General features: G+C 39.2%; 1 protein-coding gene across 1 annotated transcript in view; it reads right to left on the bottom strand.

Annotated features, from left to right (window-relative positions):
- LOC125240031 (synaptic vesicular amine transporter) overlaps window positions 1–26,285 on the bottom strand; it is a 47,199-nt gene continuing 20,914 nt past the window's right edge. Inside the window, exons 3-13 of the mRNA XM_048147852.1 lie at window positions 20,458–20,595; window positions 18,204–18,336; window positions 16,556–16,614; window positions 13,909–14,030; window positions 10,814–10,958; window positions 9,202–9,303; window positions 7,583–7,717; window positions 6,122–6,213; window positions 5,087–5,270; window positions 822–955; window positions 1–479 (exon numbers count right to left, since the gene is read on the bottom strand). Coding sequence (XP_048003809.1) covers window positions 414–479; window positions 822–955; window positions 5,087–5,270; window positions 6,122–6,213; window positions 7,583–7,717; window positions 9,202–9,303; window positions 10,814–10,958; window positions 13,909–14,030; window positions 16,556–16,614; window positions 18,204–18,336; window positions 20,458–20,595 — 1,310 coding nt within the window. The 3' untranslated portion in view covers window positions 1–413. The remainder of the gene's footprint in view (window positions 480–821; window positions 956–5,086; window positions 5,271–6,121; window positions 6,214–7,582; window positions 7,718–9,201; window positions 9,304–10,813; window positions 10,959–13,908; window positions 14,031–16,555; window positions 16,615–18,203; window positions 18,337–20,457; window positions 20,596–26,285) is intronic.

Raw genomic sequence — 26,285 nt, forward strand, 5'->3', positions numbered from 1 at the left:
TTCCACAGATATGTTTGGCATATACAGACACCCTGACTAGAAGGCTATATTTAATCGTATATCGAAATATATACCAATAGGTATTTACATACACATATTCGAGAAAATTGGTCGAAACTATGAAGATAGATAGTTGAAATATATCGAAGAAATATATAGCTACTTCCTTGGGCAATATAGGCCATATATTTGGTCTCATTCACACTTTTTTTTATATAAACACTCCTTAGACGTCTCTAAACCTACTAAGCAAACCCCTTAAAATAAAAATATTGGCACATGTCACTTAAAAAGTATTCATGATTTAAACCTACATGGCTGAAACCTTCATGGTCTCAGTCAGAAATAAAAAAAAAAACTTTTGACGAAAGAAACATGATGGCGGGCGGTCAAGATGGCGGCAAAATAGTTGTTTATTCTTCTTCCTCGTTTTGGTAGCTTACGTAGCGAACTGATGATTTGTCGCTTATTATTAGGCTCTGGAAAATATTTTTTAATTAATATCAATATTCACGTAGTTTTGAATTTTTTTTACATCAATCAAACACAAAAATTTTCTAAAATATTTTTAATTCTGCCTATAAAGTACCAATGAAGTAGAAAAATCTGGAAACATTGTTTGCAGGTCTACCATATTTAATAGATAGATAAACAGATAAAATAAATTACGATCTTGTTACCACAATTTTTTTTTAACTTAAAAAAAAAAGATCCCGGTGAATTGAGAACTTCCTCGTTTTCTTGAGGTCGGTTAAAAAGCGACTCAACTCATGACGGGGTCAACTGAAGTATGTTGTTGTTGTGTGTTGCGTTGTACTTACCTGCTTCTCATCTCTCGCTGGCGGCGAGCGAAGCAGTAGCAAACATGGCGCGTACGCGAAGTTGAGGACGGCGATGATGACCAGCATCCACTCGAAGCCGATGCTGTTTACCAAGGTACCGGAGAATGCAGGACCTGAAAAATAAGATTTTATAACAAACTAGCTTCTGCCCGCGGCTTAGTATGCACAGTAGCTAGATTTCATATATTGTTTGCTTAGCTTTTTGTGACTGTGTAAATATTGCAAATAGTTTTTATTGCATGCTTTGCATGACCCAAAATATTGTAGGTACACCAGAAATGGTAGACTGCGGAAAAGATACGATTATTATTATTTATGACATCTTTTATATTTTTTACCTGTGGTCTGACAATAAATCATTTCATTTCATTTCGCTCGCTATAGAAAGAGACAAAAAGTGGCCTATGTCACTCTCCATCCCTTCAACTATCTCCACCTAAAGAATCACATCAATTCGCCGCTCCGTTTTGCCGTGAAAGACGGACAAACAAACAGACACACACACTTTCCCATTTATAATATTAGTATGGATTAATGATAGAAAGCGCATTATTTAAAGCCTGCGTGCGTAGCCGAATGGCACAAACGCTTACGAAACGCTCACGAAACGAAACGCTCGTACTTAGAAATTCAACTGTTAGTGGTTAGTTTTGTATAAGTGATGGTGCATGTTGATGAATAGTTATAAGTATTTAATATAAGAGTGCATAACCTCGCCGTTAAACTTTGGTTTGGCGAAATTGTAGCTGTAAGCATCTTTATAGTGTTATTAGCATGGACTTTCAATAGGGACTGAGCTCACACTTTTTTTGCCATACTAAATTGAACTTTATCACCGGTGCAGAAAGGCGTTCTTATCAGACTAGTAAAAGTGTGTCCACATGAGAGGGTCAAAGTTGGGGCTGGTGTCCCTCTCGCACGTGTGACCAGTGTTAAAGAGATTACTATAGTAGTAGTATTTTTACCTGTATGATAACTAAGTTTATAAACTTCTTAAATTATTTTTGTATTATATCGAGGCAAGGATATTAATACCTTGTAACGAATTGGTAAGTCATTATTATGAAGCCATAAAACCAAAGATTTGCGCAATAAAAAAAACCTTTAATTCGATATTAGTAGATTTGGTAGTAACTTTGAATATTGACTGGTATCCCCAAATAATGACAGTGATGACGTCATTCAAATGATTTTGACAGGGGCAATAAGTGCGAGAGGGACACCAGCCCCAACTTTACCCTCTCATGTGGACACACTTTTTGGCCTAACAACTCAATCTAGCTTAATAATATATAAATTATATATCTATGGTTATTAGAAATAAATAAAAAAAAAAAGATATCTTTATCTATCGCTCGTGCGTATTGGCGCGATGAAGCCAGATTACCTTTCGCTGCGTTTCGTTTTCGTTTCGCGTCGTAGAAATACCATTCGGCTACGGAGCCTGGTTCATTAGAACTATTTTCATCATACTATAAATCAGCCTTGCCTGTGTGGTGACGGGGCGTGATTGTATGTATGTATGTATGTATGTATGTACCATAAATCAGAATAACAGCGCCCTCCTGACAGTCATATATTTATATCCATATTCAGCCTTTACATTCAGCAGTGCGAAGTCTGACCTTGCATTCAACAGCTGACTTGATCCTCTAGGATCGAGCACCCGACATTCTGGCGCGCGGAGCGCGGTCTTAGGCACTGGTCCCGCCGCGAGCTAGTAAGCTATGAGCTATCGGCTATAAAAACGAACAAAAGATAAGTACTCCCGTGCAAATAAAAGAGACACGGCGATTTTGATAGCTCACCGCTGGGCGAGTAGCTATAAACATCGCCGTGTCTCTTTTATTTGCGCGGGAGTGATTATCTTTTGTTCATTTTTATAGCCGATAGCTCATAGCTTACTAGCTCGCGGTGGGACCAGTGCCTTATATTTGGCAGTATAGTATACCCGAGCCAGTACAGTCGGGCGCAGCCCGACATAAAAGCGCCCGCAGCGCGCCTTTTCATTCAAGAAGAAGAAGAGGAAGAGGACAACACCCCCACACCACACTGAACACCAACATCGCCACCACCACCACGCCCACGCTAGCCCGAGCTGCGGGTCGCCTTCACTGCGGCCCCGAACCTGGCCCCGCTCAAACGGTATCACCGGGCTAGGGGTCGAGGGGTTGTATAACGGCCGGATCGCCAAGTCGTCCCCAAATAGACGGCATCAGACCGCCCCACAGGGATGGGGCGCGCCCCGACACAGCCCCCACAGCGCCCAGCGCGGAAGGGTCCACTCACACCCCCAGCAGGGGTGTCAAACGAAAACTCACCACCACCTTTTCATTTAATTCGGCAGTGCATTCACCAGTTCATTGACCCTGTTACCTACATGTAGGATCGGGCACAACCCGACTTTCTGGCGCACGGAACGCGCTTTTAAATTCAGCAGTACACCCGACTCAGTAGAGTCGGGTGCAGCCCAACATTCAATTCAATTCGACGTACAATCAGCTACAAAAGTGCATGGCGAATTTATCAATGAATTCATTCATAATTTCTCTATGCAATTTTGCAGGTCATCGTACATTTAGCAGTGCGAAGTCTGACCTTATATTCATAGACTCACTTGACCTTGACGCAGCGCGCTTTTACATTAAGCACTTTTAAGAGGATACGGTAGCAAAAATGCTAAAATGGAAAGGAGCTTCTCTTTCAACTTGGGAATTTTAGTTAAATATACAAGTGTTATTAACTAGATTTATCGAAAAAAAATTGTCCATTAAGAACAACTCAGTCAAAAGATATTTCAAAAAATCTTTAAAATCGAGGTTCCGCTCTCGACTCTTTCCTCCTTCAAAACTTAATCAATCGGAACGAAATTTGAGAATCTGAATAACAATGAAATAATCTATGTCGGACCGTTTAGCTTTTTTGGTTAATTGTTACCAATCTTGAGTATCACACCTTTTTTGCGCAACAATGAAAAAGGCCGTTTTTGGAAATTTTTGATTGGCTCTGAGTCTTTTAAAAAGCAGAATATCAAAAAAATCAAAACGGTCCGACACAGATAAAAATAATAACAATCTGTGTTGAAAAAATCATTGCTCTATCTTCAAAAACCAGGGAGGAAATAGTCGAGAGCGTTTGTATGGAGAATTGACTACCGTATCGTCTTAGCAGGGCACTTTGATCCTGTCCTAATCTCGACAATCTGGCGCACGGAGCTCGCTCTTATATTCAGCAGAACACCCGACCCAATGGTTAGGCGAGCGCGCACAGCGCGCTTTTAGATTCAGCGCCTTAGATTCACCAGTCCACTTGACCCTGTAGGGTTGGGCGCAGCCCGACATTCACGTACATTTAGCAGTGCGAAGTCTGACCTTAAGCTCACATAAGCATAAGATTCATAAGCTCACTTGATCCTGTAGTTTTACATTAAGCGGGGCACTTGATCCTGTAGGGTAGGGCGCAGCCCGACATTCAAGCGCGTGCAGCGTGCTCTCTCATTTAGTAGTGTTAAGCTTGACCTTCATTAGCTACATTCATTCGAGTGCGGCAAGCGCGTTCTTAAATTCAGCGATACGAAGCCTGACCTTCTGGACTGGATTTGTCAGTATTTCAAGGTTGTACTCACCCACAGCATACCCCATGCAGAAAGCCGTGTCCCCTATAGCGTAGACGGACCCATATACCGCGGCGTGCCGGATGTCCACTAGAAAGCCCAGGCCCCGTAGCCGAATGGCATTTCTCCGAAGCGAAACAAAAGCGAAACGCCGCTGGCTCTGTCGCGCCAATACGCAAGCGCGATAGAGATAGATATCTACTAGCGTTTCGTTTCGTGAGCGTTTGTGCCATTCGGCTACGCACCCAGCTCCGCTAGAATCTATCATGCCGATGCGAGCCTGGCGGCGTGAGCAGGACAGAGCGCACTACAGTGTAGCTGGCTCGCTCTAAATACTGTTCTAACTTACCTATATTCTAAGAAAAAGCCACTATGCTTCTTTAGGAACGATTTGTTAAATTTTTCGCTTTTTCAGGGTCAGAGTATACTAACCCACCCATGCAGAAACGCGGTAGAAAGAGACAATAGAATGATTCGATAAGGAAGGATTTTTTAAAGTCGCGTTTTCACAAGAAGATTTTCTCCCAATGAGTGTTTTTTTTTAATTTAGTCGCTTTTTCAAGGTCAGAGTATACTAACGCACAGCACGAGGAACTATTTGTTGAATTTTCCGATTTTTTTAGTCACTCACCCACAGCGTACCCCAAGCAGAAAGCCGTGTCTCCTATAGCGTAGACGGAGCCATACACCGCGGCGTGTCGGATGTCCACTAAAAAGCCCAATTCCGGCATCATACTGGAATCCACCATGCCAATGGCGAATCCTAGTCCGGCGTTGGGTATGATCAGATGCTCGAGCTTGCGGGCCATGGGGATCTGGGGGGTAAAAAGGGGAAAAAAGCCATTAAGAGGGTGCGCCCACGGGTGACTTTTCGATGCGACTTTTTTGTCCCGACTATGGGCTGAAAGTGTGCTCACAAAGCGACACAACTTTTCATACAAAATATGTCAATGCGACAAAAAAGTTGCAGTTGCCCTCTAAAAGTTGAAAAAGACACCAACTGTGGCCTATTTTACAATATCATGGATTAAATATAAGATCATACCATCCCATACATTAAAATGCGACCGCCTAAGAACACGCATTACACTACACCACACATAGGTGGCGAATTATATATATTTTTTCACCACACCAACTGGTAAAGGCTTACTTTGCTATTCGAAAACAGATAGCAAAATGGCATTTTATCCACAAGAGTGCAAAGTAATTTCATACAATTTTTAACTAAATGTATTAAGCTGGCTGGTAGAATTTACCTATAATTGATGATTTTGAATCATACATTTTGAATAGATTGATGAATTTGATTTAGTTTGATGTTTTATAGTCAGTAGTTGGTGTGGTGAAAAATTTTGTGTTTCACTCGGTGGCAAAGTTTGTTTAACCTTCGTGCCTTGAAGCCCTCGCAACGCTCAAGATTCCACTTTTTGAACCACTCGCTCCGCTCGCGGTTCAATATTGGAATCTTTCGCTTGCTCGGGTATCAATATTGGCACGTGCGGTTAAACAACAACTTTGCCCCCTTGTAAAACAAATAACTATTTTTATAATATATATATATTTATGTTTCCTCGTATTTGTGCTGAAACTTGAGCAGTTTCAAGTGCTCCGCCTATCCCTTTTGGGAACACATTCATGAGTGTATGTAGTTTAAGGAACTCACCAGGATAAGACAGACGCCGATGATGATTAGTCCAGAGCAGGCGGCTAACCAGCGACCCATCTTATGTCCGAGCGGCCCGAACAGGTTAGTCCCTGCAAACAAATTGACATTTTAATCGTAAGCCAGTTGCAGAATACAGGCAGGCAATTATGGTCACGCGATAAATGATAAAACATCTGGACGTATACGCACTTACTAATAGTGCGATAGGGACGGCCTGATATTTTATCGTCTATCGCGCGACCATGCTACCCGTGAAGAATACAATAGTTATTTGTTATACAAGGGGGCAAAGTTGTATTTTAACGCCGAGTGTGGAATTGAAAAACGAGCAAGTGAAAGGATTCTATAGTTGGAAAGGGTTCGAGAATAGAATCCTGCACTTGCGAGTTTTTTAACACACGAGAAGTAAAATAAATTTGCACCCGAGTGTAACACAAAACTTTTCCCCTCACTAGAGCGAGGAAACTGCAACGCAAAAAATGCATTTAATCACTGCTTCCAGTAGTTCCACAGGTGGTAAATCATCTTTATTACTAGATTCACCTACTTTTATCAACTTTAAAGCAGTTAATTTGACTTTATTCAAGGTCAAATTACTTTACCCAATAGTGGATAAAATGCGTTTTTACCCGCTGGTATTGAAGGGCAAAACACGTATTTCCGAGCTAGTGAGGGGAAAAATCATTTATTTGTCCAACATAGATGTACATAAGTTGTTACATTTTACATTTCAGTTCAATTTGAGAGCATGCATGTCAAAATATAAATTAATCTATTCATATCACTCTTACGTATTGGCGCGATAGAACCAAACTGCATAATAGTTTTGGGGAGCTATATATTTAAAATAATGTTCTTGTACCCACATGTATTATTAATTGAATAAATAATAAATTACGATTGGGCGTGCAACGGGGTGTAATATGGCGAATTAGCCACCTCCCGTGTTTAGCAGTAACACAATGGTTTACTGCGACATAACGCAAATTGCTTGGTCAGCGACAGCCCAAACATGTATATGATAGCTCACCGCTGGGCGAGTAACTATAAACATCGCCGTGTCTCTTTTATTTACGCGGGAGTGATTATCTTTTGTTTATTTATTTATTATTTATTTAAACTTTATTGCACGACATAAAATTGTACAAATGGCGGACTTAATGCCTTAAGACATTCTCTACCCGTCAACCATTGGATCAAACAGAAACTTTAGTTAGTTAGTGCAGTTAGTTGTTCGTTTTTTATAGCCGATAGATAGCTCATAGCTTACTAGCTCACGGTGGGACCAGTGCCTAAGTCGGACGAAAACCTTAACCAGAGCTTCCAATCACAAGTTATCGTGAATATATTAAAGTATCTAATAACTCATAGCTTACTAGCTCGTGATGGGACCAGTTCCATAGAGTGGAGGAAGACCTCCCCGTGTGTCTAAGATATCAACATTTTAAAGACGCTCACCGATAAGATAGCAAATGCTAGCTGGCAGGAACGCCACGCCCTGCTGCCAGCGACTGGCTTGCATGGTGTCCACCATCCAGATTGGCAGGCTTGGCTCCAACATGGCGATACCGACGTTTGCAAAGGTTATGGCTCCTGTTGAAGTAAAATAAATTTAAAATTAATAAGTCCGATGATAGTATTAGTATCCAAAAATGCTGCAGACCGTCCGCGGATACCTTACTATCCCAAGAAGGGGAGGAGAAACAGTTGATTACAGTGGCATCTAGCGGAATATTGCAGCATTATTTGATTATTCTCTTGATGCAAGACCTAACCAAATAGTTTGTTTCAAAAACTAGATAAAAATAATTGTAGGTAATTATAATAATTAATAAGTAAAATTTCCGATTTGATAGCAACATGGTGCATAATTAGTCATATATTTCTGATCAGGCTATATTGGTCAATGGATGACTGAGATGGTCATGAGAGTTTTTTCGCTGTATATTCTGATGTTCTGTAATTCCTGATAGTGATATGGCGCGGTCGGTAGGATGGCCAAGTGAGTTTTTTTATCGAAAAAAGGTATTGATTCGTCCCGTCCGTGACCAGTTCCTTCAAAGAATACGCCAAATCTTGGGATTAGTTGTCAAAGCGGACCCGAAGCTCCCGTAAGCCGTGTCAAATGCTGGGATAACGTAGGGAGGATGATGGAATAATTTTGATTAGGTGAGATATCCTCAAAGATAAATTTGTCCTCCTGTACATTACCGTAAGCAGCAGAATATTGTATCTAGATTTTTCTAGGCGACATGAAAAGCATCCATGACTCGGGGACGAATATCTGTGCTCATCACGCATATAAATGCCCTGACCGGGATTCGAACCCAGGGCCGCGGCTTAGCAGGCAGGGTTATTACTCACTGTGCCAGACCGGTCGTCAATAATGATGGTAAAGTACAGTCAACCAATTGGAACCCTAGGCCACTGTAGAACTATGTCATAGTGACGTTATAAATCAAATTGTAAGAAATCTCTTACTGCTCGTCATTTTGACATGGTTGTAGAGTGGCCTAGGGCACAGAATATATAATAGTACAAGTACAGAAGGCCCACTGCTTGAAGTTCACGAAATGCCGCCTTTTTAAATACCTACAAAATGATTACAAAGAAACGAGCCGCACGTGCGCAGCGTCGGACGCTAGGGTTGCCTATGTATTAAAAAAAAATACTCAGATAAAATGTTATGCTATTATATTTAAGTCTTGGGTACATTCTAGGTATATACAGTATTTATATATTTTTGTTTAAATCCCAACGTGCCTGATTGAACGTTTCTCTGGGCCATAAATGACATAATCAATAGTAGATCTGTGTAAGATTGTCCTATTTTATTCATAATGTTTGTTTAACTAAGCGTTATTAGCCATTCCACACGCGGATATCGCGTATGAACCTTTAAAAAAACTCGCGACGTATAGTAACAATAGAAAGTGCGAACAAGCGTTCCGTGAGAATGCGAGCCACCCCTGATTAGGCCGCGAACTCGCGGCCGCCCGCATGTACTTGTAGCGCGGCGATGGAATCGCGGAGTGAGCCGCCCCTGCCTAGGGTTCCAATTGGTTGACTATACGTACCAGCAGCAATGATGATGTAGGGATCTGTCACCAGTTCCTTCAAAGACGGCGGGTCGCTCTCCTGACGAACTACTCCGGGTTGTAGGATCATCAGTTGCAGTACTGTGGACAAATAAACATAATAATTTAAGAGAAGTTAAACTTTCAAGAAACAATATTTTAAATATAATAAATCTCATGACTGATAACGGTTCTCCGGTAGCAATGTACAAGTTGCAGAAAATACTCAAAATGTCCGTAAATTACTGGAAATCGTGAGAATTTTCTCATGCAAGTTTTATTTTAATCGTATGGCATACACAAAAAAACAGGCAGTTAGCAGGCAGCAGCACTCCATTTGATGTTTGGGCATTCTCAGAATTTGGGACCCCTCCAATAGCGTGAGTTTTTAACAAAAATTAACTCACTGTCAGTTTTGTGACTATAATTAAGCATGACATTTCTATAAAAATATGGTTTTTGTATTAATTACATAAACTTTAAGCGATAATCTACATTCAGAATGTAAAAAAAATAAAATTTCAGACAGATTTTATGCTTAATTGTCGTCACAAACCTGACAGCGAGTTAATTTTTGTTAACAAATTCAAAAATTATGATAAATGGCGCCACCTCATTAGTCCATTGCACCAGACCGAGAAGAATATATTTTTCTCTCTCTCACACATACACATATGAATGACAGTGACATGCCTAGTGCCTAGACACTTGCACAGGCGGCGCCTGGCGGGATAAAATGTCAGCGTGCCTCCTCGCATTGGGGGGTCCCAAATACTGAAAATGCCCTTGAGTTACATAAGTAAGTACTAGCGTTTATTTCAACTAATCAAATATCATAAAAAAAATACCCTAATGATTGTCAATAAATGTACGAAGAAACATTCGCAATTTTGGAAAGTTCTCCTCGGTTCATTGCTATTCTACTAATGATAGAAACATGTCGCCATTCGCCAATAGCGATGTAATAACGTGAATTTAATCCTGTCTTGAATATCCATACTAATATTATAAATGCGAAAGTGTGTGTGTCTGTTTGTTTGTCCGTCTTTCACGCCAAAACGGAGCGACGAATTGACGTGATTTTTTAAGTGGAGATAGTGGAAGGGATGGAGAGTGACATAGGCTACTCTTTCTAACGCGAGCGAAGCCGCGGGCAAAAGCTAGTTTACAATAAAATATATTTTAGCTCACTTGAAAAACGGGGTTTTGATCCCGTACCGAGTCAGCCTAGTAAAATAACAGCCACTGTCTTGAAAGAGGTAAGTGATTAACATTAATAATTTTCAAAACTTTGATAGGTACGTAATAATCAAATTTGACTATTATATTTTGTTTCTCGCTCGCACTTATGTCCATCTCCAAGACCCAAATCAGACAGCATGAGGAACGGAACAGTTTTTCCAACGAACTCGTACATAATGCCGCCGAACGGGAGTCCTATTGCTATAAAGAGTACAGAGATATCACTGTCTCGTTTACACTTACATCCATCTCCAAGTGCCAGAGCAGATAGCATGAGGAACGGAGAAGTTTTTCCAACTAACTCGTACATAATGCCGCCGAACGGGAGTCCTAAAGGGTACAGAGATATCACTGTCTCGTTTACACTTACATCCATCTCCAAGTGCCAGAGCAGATAGCATGAGGAACGGAGCAGTTTTTCCGACGAACTCGTACATTAGTCCTCCGAACGGGGGTCCGATCAGCACGCCAAGAGCCAAGCCTCCGAGAGCTATACCCATTGCGTTGCCGCGTTCCTGTTGACGTTTAAATAAATAACTAAATTATACATACATACAACATACATACAATCACGCCTGTATCCCATAAAGGGGTAGGCAGAACACATGAAACTACTAAAGCTTCAGTGCCACTCTTGGCAAATAAGGGGTTGAAAGAAAACGAAACTGTGACATTGCAGTGACAGGTTGCCAGCCTCTTGCCTACGCCACAATTTAACCCATATCCCATAGTTGCCTTCTACGACACCCACGGGAAGAAAGGGGGTGGTGAAATTCTTAACCCGTCACCACACAGGGAACTAAATTATATTATTTTAAAGGTTTAAATAAATAACAGCTGCGGTGAAAAGATTCGCTGGGTATTGCTGATGTCTTAGTTGCTCAGTTGGTAGAGAGCTCAAGCTAAAAGCCGTCTCACCCAAAGCAGTAATTTTTCCACTTTAAAATATATTCATAGCTTTTTTTAGCAATATGAATTTCATTTCGTTTCATTGATCTGTGAAGGCTTTCGATAACGTTTATCATCAGAAATTGATGAAAAATCTGATGCTACTTGTATATGGGATGAAACAAGTGTCCCCTTATATCACATCTCTTGTTTTGTATCTTTATGTACTGCAATGAATTTCAAACGGATTGTTCTTCTGTAGCAATTGAAGCGCAGGAGTACCTCAAGGTTCTATGAGCCCCAATGCAAATGATATCGTCTAGTATGAAAAAAATATTATGTCCTAACTTTAACCTCAAAATTCAGGATGAATTAGATGATTAGTAGAACATGTAACATAAAAACAAGAGAGCTTATAATGCATATTTTATTTATTCAAAACATAAATTAAAAATTTTCCTCACTAGTAAACAAAAAAACATAATTTCACCAAATGTAACACTCGCAAAAATGTTCGTCTTCAGCGTAGCCGATGCAGAAAAGAACAACTACCACTTGGTGGCGTCACCTTTTGCATCTAAAACGGCCTTAATTCTGAGCGGCATTATATCTACCAACTGTCTATACTCCTCAGGGGTTATTCCATTCCAGACACCCACAAGTTTCTCCTTAAAATCAGCTTTGGATTTAGAAGGATCTTTTCGCAACTTTTTCTTCATTTACCACTACAAAGTTTTTATGGGAGACAAGTCTGGACTGCTGGATGGCCATGATATGGTAGGAATTTGTTTTTGTTTCAGCCACTCCATCGTTGTCTTGCCAGTATGACATAAGGCACCATCTTGTTGAAAAGTAAATCCATTTATATACTTAAACTTTCTTATAGACGGTAGTGAACTCTATTCCAAGATGCTTTTGTATTTCTCTGCATTGACGGTTCTATCTATAAATTGCAGACATCCCACACCCTGTGCCGACATACAGCCCCAAATCATTTAAAAATGCTGGAAACTACACCTTGCGTTCAAGACAGTCTTTGTGAAATGCATCTCCTTTTTCTTGAATGACTTTACTTCGTTCATCGCCAACTATGACCTCAAATTTGGATTTGTCGCTCCATATTATTTTTCGCCACTGATCGGCAGTCCAGTTTCTGTACTTTTGTGCAAATTTCAACCTGTTAGTTTTCTGCTTTTGAGTAAGTAATGGTTTCTGTTTAGCGGTGTGAAAACCGAAGCCCATTATTTTCATTACTGTCTTTCAGGTATCGACTGAAATGTTTATTTTGATCGCGTCATGCCATAGTTAGATAAGTTCTCCTGCTCTTGCATGACGATTTTTCCTGATGATGCTCCTCAAAATCCTGTTTTCTCTTTGGCAGTTATTCTTCGACGGCCAGATTTATTTAAACAGGAGACGGTTCCGTGTTTTACTTGATGCTGGATGATTGTATGCGCCGTAGATCTTGGCAAAAAAAGGTCTTTGGATATTTTGGAACGTAGATTTGCCGCTATTGTTACTGGAAATTATAATTTTCCTCACTGATTCAGGCACCGACTTACCTCTTGCTATTTTGGTATAAAAATGTTGTAGAATAATTATATTTTTTACAGAATTTACCTTTTTATGTAGCCGTATATCATATCAGACGACTTATAATATTATTAATTCAATTTAAAATATTATTGTATAATATAAATCTTACTAAACTATTTTTATTTAAAATAGACGACCTATTATGCCTCAAATATGAACTAGGCGTATTTTTTTGCTTTAGATATGTTATTTTTATGATATGATTATATTAAAACATATAACATTAGGGCATTTTGTACGGCGCAAGATTAAACTAGTTTTAATGGCTTAGTGTGTCGTGTATTCCATTTATCATCAAAGTCAATCTGGGTTTAAACACCAGTTTCGGAAATAAATATCGCACGTTGAAGTGTGACTAGACGATATCATTTGCATTGGGGCTCGTAACAAATGAATGAGGGGAATGTTAACAAGTAAAGCCTGATCAGAAATAAATGACTACGCGCCATGTTGCGGAATTTCATTAGAACTATTTTCTTCATACTAAACTGAACTGTCACCCCACACATCAGAATAACAGCACCTTCCTGACAATCAGTCATATATTTCTGAGCAGGGGACCGATTATTGAATCTCGAACGCACGAATTCGCCGTTCGAAAGTCTGTGGAAAACGACGTAACGCTATTTTTGAAAAAGGACGGCTAGTAATATTAAATCTAGATGTAAATACCACTCGTTTTTGATTCTATTAGTAGAATTTAAATCGCTAGTAGTGGAAATATAATAAACGTAGAGTGAATAGGCTATTACTGAATCGGTGAGCTCCATCTTAGACTCTGTCTTAATTTCCCATCAGGTGTGACTAGGGTCAATCGCCGATCAGTCCATAAAAAAAAAATAATTGAATTAATTTCACGAAATCGAATGGCCGAGATTTAAAAATCGAATCGATCAATCACTTGTGTTTTCATATCATCTCTCACACAGCTACAGTCCAAGTCTTTCTCAGTGATTGCCAGCAGTTTATGTGGACCCTTACTTTGTCATCAGGATACCGTTCTGCCAACATGCCCATGCCAGAAACGGAAGAGCAGGACGAACCGATGCCTTGCAGCGCGCGTGCGATAAAGAGGACGCTATATGAGCGACCGAAGGCGAAGACTGAAACAAAAAATATGATAGTTAAACTTAAAAAGTATCCATAGACACTGCAGTGGCGGCTGGTGAAAATTTCTGCTAGGCAACACTGAGCAAAAAGTAACCTACCTAAACATTAGGTACTTTACTAGTAATAAATTTTAAGCAAGCCGGTGGGAATCGGCTTGTATGGACCAGCCGCTGCTGATAGACAGTCAACAGATAGCCTTGGCTAGTCTTGGCTCTAAAATATGGTGCGAAATTCAAATTTTCCATGGGAATCCTACATTTTCAATATTAGCACTAGAAAGCTGAAATTTGGTACCAATATGTATATCAATCACTACGAGTCGGAGTCTCCGACAAAGTGGTAAAATAAAAAGTGGAAAAAAACGTTTTATTGAGGAGTGTTTTTTTTTCATTTCAATCCTAAGTCCGTTTTCACATTATCTGATCCGATATCGGATGTCGGAAGGATTTCAATGGCAAATCAAAAATCAAAATAATTTATTCAGCAAATAGGCCACAGGGGCACTTTTACACGTCACATGTACATATTTAGAAAATATTTAAAATTGAATTGAAATTACAATTGATACTATTATATACTCAGCGCCGGCCCGTGCACTCGATCAGGGTAGAGCGAGTTTGAGTTTCGGCGCCCTTGGGAAGAAGTCTCACTACGTAGGAAAATAAATCGCGAGTGTAGCGAGCGCGAAATTTTTTTCATAGTAATGCCGTAATTTGAAGATTAACGCAAAACAGAATTTATGGATTTCATCATACAGAGTGCAAAAGGGACAAATGCTTGAACTTTCGTAGTCGCACCCTAGTATAGTTACGTGTGAAATAACAAGCAAAATGGAGCACTATAGTGGCCAAGTCAGGAAAGCAGATTCGGAGTTTGTCCTAACTAAAAGAGAAGATAATCATAAACAGTATAACCGCGAGCGAAGCGAGCGCGATTTTTTTTCTATTGACTCAATTAATTATTCCCCGCCAGCGGGGAATTCGCGAACTTTCAAACTTTTATAGTCTGCAGAGCTGCGGTCTTTGACATATTTTGGGGTATTTTGACTTCACAGGGCGCCTATGTTCCCGACTTTTAGGTCTTATATTTCGCCATCACTATTATTTTTATAATACTAAGAGTTAATTAAGAGATTCACTGCGGACTCGATCGTCACCGTGGGGATGCCCATTTCGGTATTTTGCCACTAAGTGATCTGAGTACTTTGAAATTCGCTCACCATCTGCTGTGACTCACAAAATTGCGCCTCTCTGAGACGTTTTGCGCCTTTGGCTTTATGAGGAACTCCGCTTTGGACTATCGGATGGACTCATATATTTGCATTTGGATAGCGACGTAACTTTACCGTTCGCCGCACAACAACGTGGTTCGTCAAGGGCTAGAATCCTCCTTTTACGGCGCCCTAGCATCAGCGCCCTTATGAATGGCAATGTTGTGCAACTTTCCACTTAATCTGAATTACAAATCTAGATTTTCAATAGGTGGAATCATATCCGACTCCTCTGGCCATTTTGTGATATGTGCGCGCCCACGCAACGTATAATTTTTTGTATGGATTTTTCCACATTCTCGATTTTGGCGCCCCCTTGCCATGTGGCGCCTAGAGCGGCCGCTCCACTCGCTCTACCCTTAATCCGGTCCTGTATATACTCATTCTAAGTTCTAACTAAAGTTAACTCTATACAATTAATTAGAGATATAGAAGGTCTCTAAATGTCGAATTACAACCAAGAACTACATACACTAAATATAAAAAGTACAAATACAAAAAAAAGTCTAAAATTACTTTAGAGGTGCAAATGACTCTAAATGTCACAACTAAAAATAAAATGTATACTTAATCTAATTCTCCTTAGAGATGTATATGGTCTCCATGAGTCAAAATCATATATTTAAAATATTCACTAAAAGAAAGGAAACAAACGACAACCGAACAAAGTGTCCTAATTTAATAAAAATTAGAATTAAAGTTACTAAGTTATAACAGCCCCAGTAAGCTTAAACAGACCGGTCTTCACAGACGGCACCCGTTCACGAGTATGACGCGTATCTCAGCCATCGCCTCCCTCAACCTTTATTCGGGAAGGTGGCGACCCGATCAACGACGCCAAAATCATAGATGGCGCCTGTAATGTGTGGGATGTCGGTCCGACATCCGATATTGGATGGAATGTGAAAACGCACTAACAGTCTGATGTATTATTGGATAGGTATTTAAAGATGAATAGGGGTTTATGAAAATCATTTTTTGATATTGTTAATATTTTCGGAAATAATCGCTCCAAAAGTAAAAAAAAAGTGTCCCCACCCTCTCTTACTTTTGAACCATAAGTTTAAAAAATATGAAAAAAACCAGAAAAGTAGAACTTTATAGAGACTTTCTAGGAAAATTATTTAGTACTTGAAATGTTTGAACAGTTTTTGAAAAAAATACGGGAAACTACGGAACCCTACACTGAGCGTAGCCCGACACGCTCTTGGCCGGTTTTAAATAAAAAAAGACGTGTAATTTACTCACTCAGTGTGGACAGGAACATGAGTATGAATCCAGTGAACATTGGGATACTGTAGCCGATTCTGAAAAAAAAATAATATAAAAATTTAAATTCATGAAACATAGCTAAGAACACTCCCGACTAACTCAGCGTTCAAACAAAAAAAACTAATTTTAAATCGGTTCATCCGTTCGGGAGCTACGATGCCTCAGACAGACACACACACAGACAGACAGACACATCAAACTTATAACAATCCGTCGTTTTTGCGTCGGAGGTTAACAAGGAGTTACATTTCCTCGTATGTACAGTTTTAAACGCCATCGTGTCTTCAAAACTTTCAAAAGGCATTTTGGAAAATAACTGAATTTTCATTTCATTCTAGATTCGAACCAGCGTCCTTCGTATACCTACCGGTCGAAAAGTTGCACTGGGTAAATCATCTTTTTCTTGTCTGTTATTGCCATGGTTACGGTCCCCTGAGTCACGCTGGTTTTATGCAAAATTATGCTACTGAAATTATGTAAGCATGCAATGCATGTAGTCCATGTTTGTAGGTGACAAGTTGTAGGGTTTAAGGAAAGGGCTTGTTAACACCAGAAACATGCATTTTTCCATAGTTTGAGTAGCATATTTTTGCATAAAACCAGCGTGACTCAGGAGACCGTGACCATGGCAATAACAGACATGAAAAAGTTGATTCACCTACTTGCGACTTTCGGAATTTTCAAGTAAGTATGTATGTAACAATTTCCGGAAGAATTTAAGAATACAAATTAAATATTTTCTTTAAAATTAATGTAAGTAATTTGTTGTTAGTACGATGGTTACCTCATGACGTATATATAAGTCATTGGCGCACTTACGTGTCAGAGGTCCAACGAAGGGTTTAGCAACCAGTTTTACGATGGTTACCTTATGGTTACTCCATGACGTATATTATAGGTCTCGTGGACTAGTTCTTGGTGGCGTTTTCTTTCATGACGTATATATACGTCATGATTTATGCGTCAGCGGTCCCACGAAGGGATTAGCAATGAGCTGTACGATGGCTTTGCCAGTATAGCGTCTTTTTTCATGACGCATATATGCGTTATAGGCTTTATCAGCTAAAATATAAATCTTTTGTACTTATGTGAATGATTCTATAATTCGTAGGAAAATCATTTCACGGTTATTATCCCGTGACGTATATATACGTCATTGACAATACACATATAGAAAGTCTTAATTGAGCATTTCTTTTTTTTGCCAATAAAAAAATTTTGATTGTTTTACGGAATTTTAGGTCAATTGTACTCAGAATCACGAGTACTTCCAATCTCACTGGGGGACAAAAAGTGTCCCAGAATTTCCATACATATTTGTTATTTTCCTCTTTTGTTACCCCATACAACATGTACGGAAAATGGTAACAAAATAAGAAAAATTCGTATGGGACAATTTTTTTAACTACTAGGAAAAAAAAAGAAATGCTCAATTATGTGCCAGGGGTCCTACAAAGGGTTTAGCGACTATTTTCTCGAAATTTACTCAATAAATACCATGACGTATATATGCGTCATTGGCAATGAAGACTCATTTATGTGTCAGAGGCCCTACGAAGGGTTTGGCAACCATTTTCACGACAGTTAGTGCAAAAATATCATGACGTATATATACGTCACTTACTTATGCGTCAGCGGCCCCACAAAGGGGTTAGTGAGGAGTTGTACGATGGCCTTGCTAGCGAACATCACTCCGACTTCAACCGTCTCGTGGACTAATTCTTGGTGGCGGGCTTCTTTCTGGGCTGTGATGTTGACTGGAAGAAAATGGTTAAAAAGTCAGTATTAGATTTCTTTTTCATTACACTTGCTCAGTATGTGCGATTGTACACAGTTATAGAATAGTACATTACGATACAAGTGCGTAAAAAAGGAAGTTCGAAACCAGTAGCGATAAATTAAAATCGACGCGAGTTACGAATTTTCTTTTCGCACGTGAATCGTACGACGTTTTTCAGTACAGATGGCCAGATGGTGTTTTTTTTACGCACTGGTGCGAAAACTGGTTACTGGTGAAACCCGATAAATCGAGATAATTTTTAACCGACTTCAAAAAAAGGAGGAGGTTCTCAATTCGCCTTATTTTTATTTTTTTTTAATATGTGGAAATTGCACATAGATCGAATTTCAAAACCAGTGTGCTCAACTTATCGGGTTTCATCAGTCCTCGATATGTCAGGTCGAAACTTCGGAGGGCCATCTGTACTGAAAAACGTCGTACGATACACGTGCGAAAAGTAAATTCGGAACTCGTGTCGAAAACACTCCGGTCGTGTTTTAATCTATCACCACTCGTTTCGAACTTCTATTCTTTTCTTCTATATTTTTTATATACAGGATGTGAAGCGCTGGTAGCCGTGCGGTAAATGCGTGCGACTTTCATTCCGGAAGTCGGGGGTTCGAACCCCGGCCTGCACCAATGAGTTTTTCGGAACTTATGTGCGAAATGTCATTTGATATTTAGCCGCTTTTCGGTGAAGGAAAACATCGCGAGGAAACCGGACTAATCCCATAAGGCCTAGTTACCCTTCGGGTTTTTTTTTTTTTCATTTATTATTCACAACAACATGTACACTTTTACAAATTTTATATAATCTCGCCAAACTATGACGTTTGATGGCGAGTTAGCGCTCATTTTTATGCTTATAACTTAACCTATTTACTTAATTCTAACAACTTGTTAATAGTTTTACTTCATTTAAGCAAACATTTAAGCATGCTCAAAACGTACTTATTGCAGGATTCATCTATCTAACTTACATACTATGACTTAACACTGAGGAAAAAACTTTTTAATCTAGATTTGATTACCCCTTTGCTCACTTTTGGAGTTTGCCTTAGTATATTGATTTTATTAAACACTCTGGGTACTATATATTTCGCAGTTCTTTTGCCATAATAATTTCTCGTTTTTCGTTGTATTAATTTTTGCTCTCTTACACTTCTAGTATTATACCTATTGCTAATTTTTATTTTATTATCATCACTATAATAATATTCTAATCCTAAACCCTTTATAGGGCAACGGTCTCAAAAAAGACCACCCTGTATGACTATCTTTTTGTATTTTTTTCTTGTAGAGAATTTTTAGTACTACAGGATGGCGATGAGGTTTGAACTCACGATTTTTTTGAGTCTTGCCCGTTAAAGGGTTAAGTACTCAACTTTTTTATCTACAGGTACGATTTTACATAAAGGGAATAACTTATCATAATCTTTTTTGCACTTTTCCTTAACTTTTTTTGTGACGAGGTACTTTATTAATCTAGTTTGTGGTCTTTTTATATCACTGATATAAGTTGTAAATGTTCGGCCGGTTGGAAGGTCAGATGGCAGCCGCTTTCGTAAAACTAGTGCCTACGCCAAATCTTGGGATTAGTTGTGAAAGTGGACCCCAGGCTCCCATGAGCCATGGCCAATGCCGGGGCAACGCAAGGATGATGATGATGATGAGTAAAATTAAGTTTTCATCCCTTTAAAAGGGCGAGGTGTCATGCATGCGTAGGGTGCAATTTTTGGAAAAACATTTTTCTTTTTTATTTGTATTTTTACATACAGGTTGCACCTTTTATATACAGCGTGTACCGTTTATATACAGGGTGTACATTGCCTAAACCTATAAACTTATTATTTCTCATCATTGCGATATTTCCTGCACCTATTAAGCTCTTATAGATCTCTGTTTGGCCCAAAGGTTAGCTGGTAGAGAATGTCTTCTGGCATTAAGTTCGCCTTTTGTACATTTTTTTACTGTGCAATAAAGTTTAAATAAATAAATAAATAAACTTTTTTATACAGGGTGTAATTTTTTTGCATAAAAAGTCTTTTTTATTTTTTATATTTTTTTATAAATACAGGATGTAAAAGACTATGTTTACCTTGCGTGGCGTTGCTGATGGCGAGGCTGTTGTTGAGACAGGGGCAGTAGGGCGTGGGGGCTGCGGTCGTGTCGAGAGACATGGACAGCGGAGCATCCGGGTGTCTAATGTCGTAGAGGAACTCCGGGATGATCGGGACTGCGGGGAAAAATGTACCCATTAATATTTAATATAAATCAGATATCGGACAAGTCATAAAAAAAACATTTTATAGTAGCTATACAGGGTGTATTTTGATAGCGGGTCAGTAATGGCAGTTATGAGATGCCGTAGTCCTACGTGAAAATAGTCTAAGGGGACCATCCATCGATTTCAAATTGATGAAAAATGGCATTTACAGATTTTGGAAAAACATACAGGGTGCGAGAAAAAGGGCATTTTTGACAAACTTTTTTTTTACACCAATCGATCCCATACCTATTAAGGATCAAAAGCTTGTATGCGACCAAAAAAAAAAGAATCCGGTTAGAAAAGTCACAAATTGCGAAAAACTTTTCCCATATAATTTGTATGTTTTTTTTTTCCACATGGTGTTTTTATGATGACAATCGATTCCATTCCTATTCAGTATCGATAGTTCCTTTAGGCTCAACTTGCGGTAATGTACTAAAGAGCGGTAAAAATCGTTAGATTTGGCAAACGATACGTCTTAGCCTCATCGCAACATACTTCAAAACAAAAATGTCAAAAATGTGAACTTACAGATCCGGGACTATAGTAACAAGAATTATTTATATAGGATTTACATACTTCATACTAAGAATTGTACCTCGATTTTTTGGCGCCACCTATTGAATACTATTATAACTACACTGATGAAATAAGACAATAATCTTTAAGGCGCTATAGGAACTTAATTATATGACCTTACCAAACTCAAAGTGTTGGGCGAAGCCCGATGCACTCGATCCTAAGCCGGGCGCCGATGGCGCCCTTCAACTTAAAGTGTCGGGCGAAGCCCGACGCACTCGGTCCTAAGCCGGGCGCCTTCGGCGCCATCAAACTTAAAGTGTCGGGCGTTTTTCAAACGCCTATTCCTATTAAACGCCTATTTGGTGACGAAAATTCTCAAACGCCATTTGGAGATTTATTGGTGACCATATTTTCAAACGCCTGCGTGCGTAGCCGAATACACAAACGCTCACGATACGCTCACGAAACAAAACGCTCGTAGATATCTCTGTCGCTCGTACTTAAGTAGCATGTCAAATGAACTCAGTAAAATCCACTGAGTTGTCCGTCTTTAATCGCAGCTTGCAGCTTTCGGGCGTCAATTTTTGTAATTTGAAGTTAACAAAAACATTAATAACCTAACCACAAAATTAAAATTTTGAAAAAACCCCCAACCGTGACATAGACCGATTTTCATGAAACATAATTATCTAAGAACACTCCCGACTAACTCAGCTTTCAGACAAAAAAACTAAATCTAAATCGGTTCATCCGTTCGGGAGTTACGTTGCCACAGACAGACACACACACAGACAGACAGACAAACAGACAGACAAACAGACAGACAGGCAGATGGACAGACAGACAGACAGACAGACACATTAAACTTATAACACCCCGTCGTTTTTGCGTCGGTTAAAAATGCCTCGTTACGTGATATTTAATTGCAACAACACAATAGTTATTTGTTATACAAAGTTGTATTTTAACGCCGAGTGTGGAATTGAAAAACGAGCAAGTGAAAGGATTCTATAGTTGAACCACGAGCGAAGCGAGTGGTTCGAGAATAGAATCCTGAACTTGCGAGTATTTTAACACACGAGAAGTAAAATATATTTGCACCCGAGTGTAACACAAAACTTTTCCCCTCACTATAGCGAGGAAACTACAACGCAAGAAATGCGTTTATCACTGCTTCCAGTAGTTCCACAGGTGGTAAATCATCTTTATTACTAGATTCACCTCCGTTTATCAATTTTAAAGCAGTTAATTTGACTTTATTCAAGGTCAAATTACTTTAACCACTAGTGGATAAAATGCGTTTTTACCCGCTGATATTAAAGGACAAAACACGTGTTTCCGAGCTAGTGAGGGGAAAAAATTATGAACACTTAAGAACTTGAGACATATTTAAAATCACAGGCAAGTAACAACTTCAGTACAAAATCTGACACGCTCGGCCGCCATACAAATAGATGAACTTGTTCCTTCTATCTAAATCTAGTTCTGTGCAGAAGAGTAACGTAGGTACTCATAACACGGAAACATGTCAAATACTTATATACACCGTGTTTTTTTTTGTTTTCCGTTAAATTCGACACGCAGTTATAGGTTCATCTTCAGGAACAATCCTGTATATCGCTTTTTGTTAAATAAAAAAAAAAAATTTTTTTGTTTCCATACATAATAAATGGATTAATTAGTTAATCATCACATTAAAGTCATTGTCAAGTGTTTGACGGCACATGTCAAAACAAATAACATTAGGAAGTGGTAAGGGATGCCACACACGTGTTCAGTAATTAAATCGTTTTTTTTTTAATAATTCGATAACCGTAAGTGCGTTTTCACATTATCCGATCCGATATCGGATGTCGGAAGGATTTCAAAGGCAAAAATCAAAGACGCGCGACTTCAATGTATGGGATATCAGTCCGACATCCGATATCGGATCGGATAATGTGAAAACGCAGTAAGAGTTAAGAGGCAAGTTTCATAGAGAAATTGATTGTATTTGAACTATTGTCCCCTGTAAGAACCTCTTTTTGACACATGACAGTGTCCACAATACGTAAACGAGCACAACCTAATGCAATTATAAATAAAATCCTGTAATCATATTTAAAAAAATCAAGTACTTAAAAACAATACTTCTTTTACTTTAAACATAATCTTACACATGTTACATCACATACACATCGTTACGCCGTGGCTTGCGTGGGCGACGGTCGCGCGATGGTCGCGCGACGGCGATGCGACGCATACGAAATCAAACCTTATCGATATGGAAGTATGAGACGCTACGGCTACGGTCGCGCGACGGTCGCGCGACCGTCGCCCACGCAAGACACGGCGTTAGTGAGTATTTTACGAGTTTATCACGCAGGATTTACTTATTATGTCATTTATCATTCATTTCTATTTTTAAACTAGTGCTGTGGCAGAGTCTGTCATTTCGATTCAAATGACATTTCAGTAAGTTGATAGAAATCTTATTTATTTATTAGTAAAAAAACATGTTTACATGACATTACAGTAAAACCAATGCGTCACGAAACTTAGATTTTAACAAAAAAGAGATAAAATAAATAGAACAAAATTAAAAATAAAATTAAACAATTGATTTGGGCGATGACGTCACAGCGTGGCTCCGTTGCGTAGTTTGCCCCGGTGTGGGATTTGGCAGGTTGCCCCGGAACCGCCGAAAAACCACACCTTTCGGCCAGAAGTCTGCGCTCGCGATGGTGTCCTGCAGCGGCCGCGGCACGCGCACAACGAACGAGCTGAAGTGCACATAGTGACGCGACTGCAGCTGTTGCACCCTCAGCGTGTAGCCAGTCTTCCGACGAACGTAGTCCACCACCTCGTCAGCCATGGCGGAGTAATGCAGGCGAGACACGTAGAGCGCCCTACTCGGTGTGGCAATCCGTAGACCAGAATTCACCGGTTCCGCAGAGCCACACATGTTTTTCAACACACGAGAAGTAAAATACATTTGCACTCGTGTGTAACACAAAACTTTTCCCCTCACTATAGCGAAGAAACTACAACGCAAAAAATGCGTTTATCACAGTTGTTCCACAGGTGGTAAATCATTTTCATTACTAGATTCACCTACTTTTATTAATTTTAAAAACTATATTCAAGGTCAAATTACTTTATCCACTAGTGGATAAAATGCGTTTTTATCCGCTGGAATTAAAAGACAAAACACGTGTTTCCGAGCTAGTGAGGGGGAAAAATCTTTTTGTGATCAGTAGGTACGAAAGCTTCAACTATAAAACTTTTTTTTTAATTTGTACTGTACTCGGAAATCTCTTAAGTAGGTACAGCGGGGCAAATCTCTACTGGGGGACAATTGTAACTAATCCACTTTTTTCATTATTACACTATTAAGTATGTTGAGTTCTACATCGATTCAATACCTAGCATAATTTAGATTTAAGACTTGCTGTACCCTGTCAGGGTCCATGTGAAACCAATATAAATATGTAACACCTAGATGTAACCATGGATGCAATAAAGAAATTATGAATTATTATGAATTATTACATATAACCGGTGGACACTCTATTTACTTAATGCAAACATTGTAAAACATGGAAAAAATAGACCAGTCACATTTGCCCCCCAGTCGAGATGTGTCCCGCTGTACCTTACAATGGAACATAATATATAGGATTTGAAGGTGTTTGAAACCTTTGTAACCTAGATTCTCGACTAATTTCCTACATTCAACAATGTTTGACCAAATCAAGATTGGAAATGCGGGTCTCTGTTTATCAGGGCGGAAATAGTATTACATTGAGACCCACTACCAAGAGTTTTTCACATGTTTCCCCTTAATACACCGTTGTTTTTGTTTTCCGTTAAATTCGACATGTCGTTAGGTTCGTTATCAGGAACCACCCTGTATATCACTTTTAGTTAAATTCGCAAAAAAAATGTCATCCTTTTCATACATAATAAATTAATTAATTAGTGTGAGAGACCTTTAAGTATAATATCAGGGGCGGCTCACTCGGCAATTCTATCGCAGCGCTACAAGTACATGCCGGCGGCCGCGAGTTCGCGGCCCGTTCAGTGGTGACGACCTTCGCGCGACGCAATAGAATTCAATGTCGGCTGCTCGCGTGCGGTCCGTTTGTTAATGTAGGTAAGAATTTAGAATGGCGGCATTTTGTGAACATCAAAGGAGTGAGCCTTCTGTACTTGTACTATTATATATTCCGTGATAATATTCAAGTTAGTGTTAAGTGATTGACGGCACATGTCAAAACAAATGTCATTGCGAAGTGGTATAGGCTGTGTTCAGTAATTATTTTTATTTTTTTAATAAATCGATAACCGTAAGAATTAAGACGCTAATAAACATTAGAGAAATTAATTGTACATTTGATCTAAAGAATCATTCCCTTAAAGTTAACGGAATTCAATAAACCAGGGTGTATAATAAGTTATTTTTCATTTCTTTCAAAAATAGTGTGAAATACATTTCACGTAAGTAGACGATCAACCAAATCTAACCTATCCACAAAATTACAATTTAGAAAAAAAAACCCCGACATAGTGGATCGATTATCTCATGAAACATGGCTAAGACTCCCGATTAACTCAGCTTTCAAAAAAAAAAAACGAAATCTAATACGGTTCATCAGTTCGGGAGCTACGATGCCACAGACAGACACGTCAAACTTATAACACCCCGTCGTTTTTGCGTCAGGGGTTAAAAATGGCGAGAAAAACAAATTTTGTTTGGGAGTGAAACCTTCGCCCTTATATTACAATTTTCTGTGTAATTGTGTATGTCGTCGATGATTCCGTTAACGTCAAGGCAAGGTACACATTTTATGAAGACAATTCGCCACTGACCCGTGCATTACATATTCAAATTTGCCGCCATTTTTAGTGCCAAGATTTGGTTGACCGTCAAGTGTGTCTCGCAGATACTCTCAACCACAAAAGAGAATACTTTAAGCGAAACAAAATCGTTCCTGAAATTCAATGATAAAATAAAATTGCCTTAGGTACTTGTAGGTATATGTAGGTATATGTAGGTATCAGGAACCTTTCCAAGGATACGGAAACCCATGTCTCTATTCCTCAGTATTCCTTAACGAATTCCGAAGACAACTTTCTCAAGTGCAAGCGAAATT

The sequence above is a fragment of the Leguminivora glycinivorella genome, chromosome 26 (assembly GCF_023078275.1).
Source record: "Leguminivora glycinivorella isolate SPB_JAAS2020 chromosome 26, LegGlyc_1.1, whole genome shotgun sequence".
Lineage (NCBI taxonomy): Eukaryota > Metazoa > Arthropoda > Insecta > Lepidoptera > Tortricidae > Leguminivora > Leguminivora glycinivorella.